Below are 6,247 nucleotides of genomic sequence, written 5' to 3'. Positions count from 1 at the left end.
CACTGTTGTATTATGTCCAGTTGACTGGTAAAGAAACAAACTGCCAAACTGTCCAGCATAATGCTGTAATATGATATTCTAAAATTTGAAAAGGATTAAAGCAATATAGTCATGTCTACTTAAAAGAGCATTGGATAAGAGAGTAGTTCATTTGAGAGAGCATTCTTTCATGTTTCCCATTTTCTCTGTTTTTATATATAGAAAAATACTCCAGTTAACAGTGTATTGAATGGTACAGCAGTCCATTTAACACATGTATAAAAAACTGGAAACAAATAAACTAATAACATTCTACCTTGCACACTTTTCCAGTAATAGTTTAATCAAAACAAATGTTTTCAGCCTGTTCAGATGTCTGTCAGAAGTGGTTATAGTTTTGTTATTAGAACTCAGTTCTTTTCTTTAATATATAATTTGTATTGTAACCTAAGGTTTACAAGTTAGAAATTAGTCACTCTGAATGAGGTTGAAAAAGTTTGTTTTCATTAAACTATTGCTAGAAAAGTGTGTAAGATATAGTGTTATTGGCAGTTTATTTAAATGAGTGTTATGTTAGTGACTTTTTTAAAGCAGAAGTCAGCATAAGGGAGCACAATTCTAAGAAAGATTTATAAGAATCTCTTTAATCTTATGGTATATTACTGCCAAGTGTGCATGGCAACAGGCACTAAAATTTCTACACTACAGTATTTATTAAAATTTGTTGAAATATGTAATATTGTTAAGTTAAAAGAAAGCGAGATGAAAAGATCAAACAAGATGAAGACAAAATGGAAATTGTTCACAAATCAACAAAACTTGTTTCTTTTAAAGATGTATTGTTTTATTTAAACATGGTGAGAAAATATTTAAGAGAACATTTTACCAACTAGTTACATTTTACAACAGTTGTATGATCATTTTACAAGATCAAGTAGATAATTGAAAAGATAGATGGTAATTGTTTCCAAAAGAAAATTATGGTCTTTTTAAGTAAATTTATTTAGATAGCACATGTAGTTACTTTTATATTTAATAGAAAATATCTTTATTTCTGCAGTACTATATTTATTTGTTTTGTATTGCTCATTAAGAGCATTCAGAAATCTTGGAGCAAGGGCATTCACATCTTTTCAGCTAGATATCCTACTAAATTTTCAGAAAGAAGTGAAAGTAATGTGACTGGTATTTACTGATTAATCAATAAAACAATAAAATTGATGATAACTTACAGTATAAGAATGGAAATCAATAAGAAACTACATTAAAATTATAAGATATAAATGATAATGTTTCTAAGTGTATTATAATCTCTTTGGATGATGCTATTATTTTGGATAAAAGATCATTCCAGGTAAGAGTATGATGTAGTGATCCTGATGGTACTCTCTTAATTTAAGTGGATTTGACTAATTAAAAGATAAATGACATTAACTACTTTTACAGTTTAAGTAAAAACATTTGACACTTCTATATTTTTAATATATAAAAATGTAAATATGTGAAAGTATATATAAATAAATATTTGGTTTTAAAACAATTATTACAAAAATCTATTTTTACTGAATTTACCAGTAAAAATATTAAATTACCAGTATATTTACTAAAAGATTTGTAACTGATTATTAATCTAGGGATTGCATTACCAGTAATGAAATCCCTTAATTAAGCTGTGGTCGCACCTTGCAATTTCCAGCCACACAGGCAACCACAACTGCAATGACTGTTCTTGTTAACTAGTAACCCCCTTCAAAAACTGGCATGGCTGCAACCACAACTAGAAACAAAGTTTGTTCTACTCACCCCAATGCAAATGTGCATCCAACCAGCAAATGCCTTTGCGCCACGTCATACAGTGGCAACATTGAAAATAATGAAATGTCAATGAAAGACATTCTCTAGACGGAATAGAACTTCAAAGATGTTTATCTTCTTTGGCTATTATGGAGGTTATCCTCTCCTTAAAATACTTTGGAAAGTATTCATATCCATATGGATATATCCCGATAACCTTCGGCATTCAAAAGCCTTTATTCATTCATCAGCTAGTGGTGGAAGCATGATTGTTTAGTCTGTTGATTTTTATTTCATCAGGTTTTAACCCAGCATGAACATTTTCTCTTACTTTTCTCTTTGTCTATTCTCACCAGCTCTAACAAAATAATTGCCTTTTTCTTTTATTCATTGCAGAAAAGAAAGTGCTTGCCATTTTAATAAGAAAAATATCTTCTTAAATAAATTCTGTAAATACTCTGAAGTAGAACATAAACTTTCAGTAAAATCATGAAAGTAGTCAAAAAACTACTGTAATTTTATTGGTTTATTATAAGATCACATGTTTTCGAGTTGCAACAACAATGAACAATGTGACCATGTGACGTGTGCAACTCACACTTGTTGCAGTTGTTGTTGCCTGCGCAGCTGAAAATCGCTAGATGTGACCACTGCTTTAGTTTTAACTACATAATATATATTTATCATATACAGTAATACCCCGACTTACGCTATCCTGACTTACGCAAACCCAGAGTTATGTGATTTTCAAATCTCGTTGATTCATCTTTTGTTTGAGCACCACGCAACTCTTGATTACTCACTTCCCTCACACTATTATTCAGCTTACATGTTCGGATGTGTTGCGCGGAATCCACACATAGCTACAATTTATTTTGTGTTATTTATTTCTGTGTTTGTTATATCTACGGAGACTTGAGAGACTGTACTATGTCATCCAAACGAAGTAGAACTAATTCTTCTGCATCAAACAAGAAAAGAAAATCTTTATCTTTGGAATGTAAAGTTAACATTGGGTATGTTCATAAAGTCGAACNGGTTGATCTTTGGACCACTTTGCAAATTTCTTACAATTTTACAACGTTATAAAATATTATAAGAAAATATTAATATATATTTTATTAATTAAGAAAGTATTATAGTTTAAGAACAGAATGGATTAAAAGTGTAATAATGGAGATCTAGACCCTAGTTCTAAGCTTCAATGGTGCAGATCACGAACTTTTTTGTTATATTGACCCTTACTGTTTTGTACAAACGACGTAGCAACTTGTTACAGATTTATAAACATAAACTTGAACAAAGAAAAGTATTTTTTCTTTTTTCTTTTTTTAATAATGAAGTCGTTGACCGAAATGAAATTATATTATCAGCAGGAGATTGTCTTGAGAAAGTAGGTAATACATGGCTGAGTGCGTTGACTTGATTTTTGTCACATGTTTTCCTTTATTTAGATAAAATATTATATAACAAACAGTTTATGTCACTTTAATGTAAATAATCTACTTGTAAGCAGGCCGTCGAGAGAAGGTTGAGATTTTTTTCCTTAGTCTGGAAAAAACTTAGGGGCCCCTAGTGGTTTCTACCCATATATAATTAATGTTATTGTAAAAATAACAGAAAATAAAATCTTCAAGGCTCTTTTTTTTTATTCATAAAGAAACGTTCTATTCTACATATTTCATTTGTTCAAGGGGGAAAAAAGGCAAAAGGGGTTCGCTAAGGAGCAGAAGGGGCCCGCTCTGTTCCCGGTCCCATATAAGCACTCTACGTCCCTGCTTTCAGACTGTTAAGTATATCTTTTGCTGTATATACTTCTAATTCATAAATTTAACTTAATGTATGAATGTATGGCTTAAAAAACTTCAAATTAGGATTATTTAAATACAGTAATTTAAAAGTAAGTAAAGTCAATTCTATATAAATTACTTTAAAGTGTAGATATAGAAAAAATTATATATAAAAATTACAAGTTATTAAATAAATTAAATTGCCGGTAAATTAATAAAATTCGTATAAGTATCACATTTGTTTTTCTTGAAACAATAATGCTATAAACTGTGTAATTCTCATTCACGCATCACGTAATTTTATTTTTCTTGAAAATTTTTTAGTATTTTTTTTTTTAATTGAGTCGAACATAATCTGATCCGATGATTTACCCAATATTTTTAAATTTCTTTGTCAGACGAAGGTCATTTAAAACTCGCCAGCTGTTCAGTGGGTCACCTGGCCAGGTGGAAGAAAGACGACGTCACACATCCAGTACTTTGACCCAGAAGCGGTGTTAAGAAGTATAGGAGACAGAAGGAAGCAGAAACATGCAACACCAGCTGGGATCTACGGTCGGTGTTCTCTTGTGTGCTGTCACTATTTTAGTGGTGCTATCTGTCATAGGAAGCATTGTCTTGATTTATAAGAAAAGAAAAAGATGTAGGCAAGGTATGTTGCATATTTTTCATTTTATAATAATTAAAATTTACATTTAAATTATACATTCACAATGACTCCTTTAAACATGGCGGCTTGACAAGTGATAACGCATTTCGTGTTCGTGAGTTTAAAGGAGTATAATAAAGTTAGATATTCTTTTATAACATTCGTGAATGTAAAATATGACAGTTTTCAATTAGAATTTATATAAATTATTAAATAAAATCTAAATAAATCTTAAGCAAATAATTCAAAAGTTGAAGAATTTTTGCTTCTGTCTTCATTAGATGATTTGATAGTAAACTTCATGTTTAGCCTAAAATTTAGCTGGAATTTTTTTGCGATTTTGGCTCTAAATTTAGTCAATAAAATTCAAAATTTATATAAATTTATACCTTTAATTATATTAAATTAATTGAACGTTAATTAATCAATTAGAGAAGTAATTTAAGCATTTGAAAATAAAAACAATTTAAAGGAAATTACCCTATTTATAGAAGTAGGCTACTATTATTTAAATATAGCATATAAATAGTTCTATTCTAAAACGAGTTTAAGTATTTTTTCTTCTTGTACACTTGCCTGAATTCACAAGTACAGTACATAAGAAACGAAGGTATGTAAGAATACAATTGATTTTATTGTGTTTATATGTAAAACCAATTCATTCGACAATAGAATAAAGTTTAAATTTTCGATGTTTCTCCAACAAAACAGGTATTTTTTTATCACAGGTTTAACAGGGCCACACCTTTATCTGGAAAATCCAGTTATTATGGAAAGTTTTATTCTGTTGTAAAAATAGCGATTATAAACATACTAAAGTAATTACAAATATAAATGTAATTAAGATTACATTAAAATAAAATTTAAGAACAATTAAGCATAATTCAAAACATTATCAGATATTCTATATAAAAATTTATAGTGTTATGAGTGGAATATACACAGGGTGGTTCAAAAAATCAGTTAACCGTGATTTTTAATGTTAAACTTTTGTAAAAATATTTAAANTACTTAGATTTATTCTGGCAATATATTAAGATTGCTCACTATATTTATGATAAAATTTGGTATATAAATAATTATCAGTTTTTGAATTTGAGCCTATAATATCTCAATTATTATAGTGTCTTATTTATGTTTTTCAGATTTTCTCAGTTCTTCAGGACGTTTGAGAGATCGACTGGATACAACCGAATTTATGAATAGCCTGGCGACTATTGATAGAAAGTTAACTCTTGACGAGATATTAGAAAAGAGGAGGAAGGCCATGTGGTCACACGATTTACGTCTTCATCAAAGTAATGAAATGATCGTCACACTGGACTGATATAAAATATATGTTTGGGTGTTTAGTTTTGGGTTATGGAAGTAGCAACAGGAACGTGTTGAGGATATCACGTGTATAAAGTCGTTTAGTGGGCCAACTCAACGAATTAGTACCGTGAGATACCCTCAATACGTTTGTATTACCACTCATATAACTCAAGATTAAATATTCTGATTGCCATGATTATGTTATTTGGCTGGACGATTTGCAACGATATTGCAATTTCTAAATCGATTTTTTGTACAGATTCTTTTGTAAAGATTTTCTATTTTTAATATCTGTTGGATATTTATGAAAAATTAAATAATTTTGCAACTAAATCAGATGTATATATTTACATTCTGTTATATGTTTAAAAGGTTAAGAAGGATCGCGTTAATAATACAGAAAAAAAATAGTAATAAACAATAAAATGATTTCCAAGAATTTGTTTTATTCTTTTTTATATGAAAATTTGTAATTTTTGACGATATTTCGATAATAATTAACAGTAAAATATAGAAATTGTTTTAAAACTTTTAATAAGAAAAATGGAGCGTAACCGTATAACATTTTAATATATTAAACTAAATTACGATCATTTTTGTAATTATATTTGTGGTGAGGAATTTCTAAAAATTAAAATAAAAATAAAAATACTTTTAATTCTATCCTGTAATTTATGTAAGGATTTCCCTTATAAAAGGTAATTTCCCAGTTTGTTAGTTA

General features: G+C 28.8%; 1 protein-coding gene across 1 annotated transcript; it reads left to right on the top strand.

Moving 5' to 3' along the window:
* Positions 1 to 3,621: 3,621 nt before the first annotated feature.
* Positions 3,622 to 5,957, top strand: LOC111627356. Its single transcript, XM_023370914.1, has 3 exons — positions 3,622 to 3,673; positions 3,962 to 4,215; positions 5,358 to 5,957. The coding sequence occupies exons 2-3, from the start codon at positions 4,095 to 4,097 to the stop codon at positions 5,537 to 5,539; spliced, it is 303 nt and encodes a 100-aa protein (XP_023226682.1). The 5' UTR covers positions 3,622 to 3,673; positions 3,962 to 4,094; the 3' UTR covers positions 5,540 to 5,957.
* The last annotated feature ends 290 nt before the right edge of the window (positions 5,958 to 6,247 follow it).

The sequence above is a fragment of the Centruroides sculpturatus genome, unplaced genomic scaffold, assembly GCF_000671375.1.
Source record: "Centruroides sculpturatus isolate CEXI.00-Female unplaced genomic scaffold, Cexi_2.0 scaffold437, whole genome shotgun sequence".
Classification (NCBI taxonomy): domain Eukaryota; kingdom Metazoa; phylum Arthropoda; class Arachnida; order Scorpiones; family Buthidae; genus Centruroides; species Centruroides sculpturatus.
This window is presented reverse-complemented; position numbering and strand designations above follow the sequence as displayed.

Excerpts from the sequence above, each read along its gene's own strand:
- LOC111627356 (XM_023370914.1), top strand. The coding sequence starts at position 4,095 with ATGCAACACCAGCTGGGATCTACGGTCGGTGTTCTCTTGTGTGCTGTC. Across the intron at positions 4,216-5,357 it reads AAGAAAAAGATGTAGGCAAG|ATTTTCTCAGTTCTTCAGGA; the intron begins GTATGTTGCATA and ends TATGTTTTTCAG.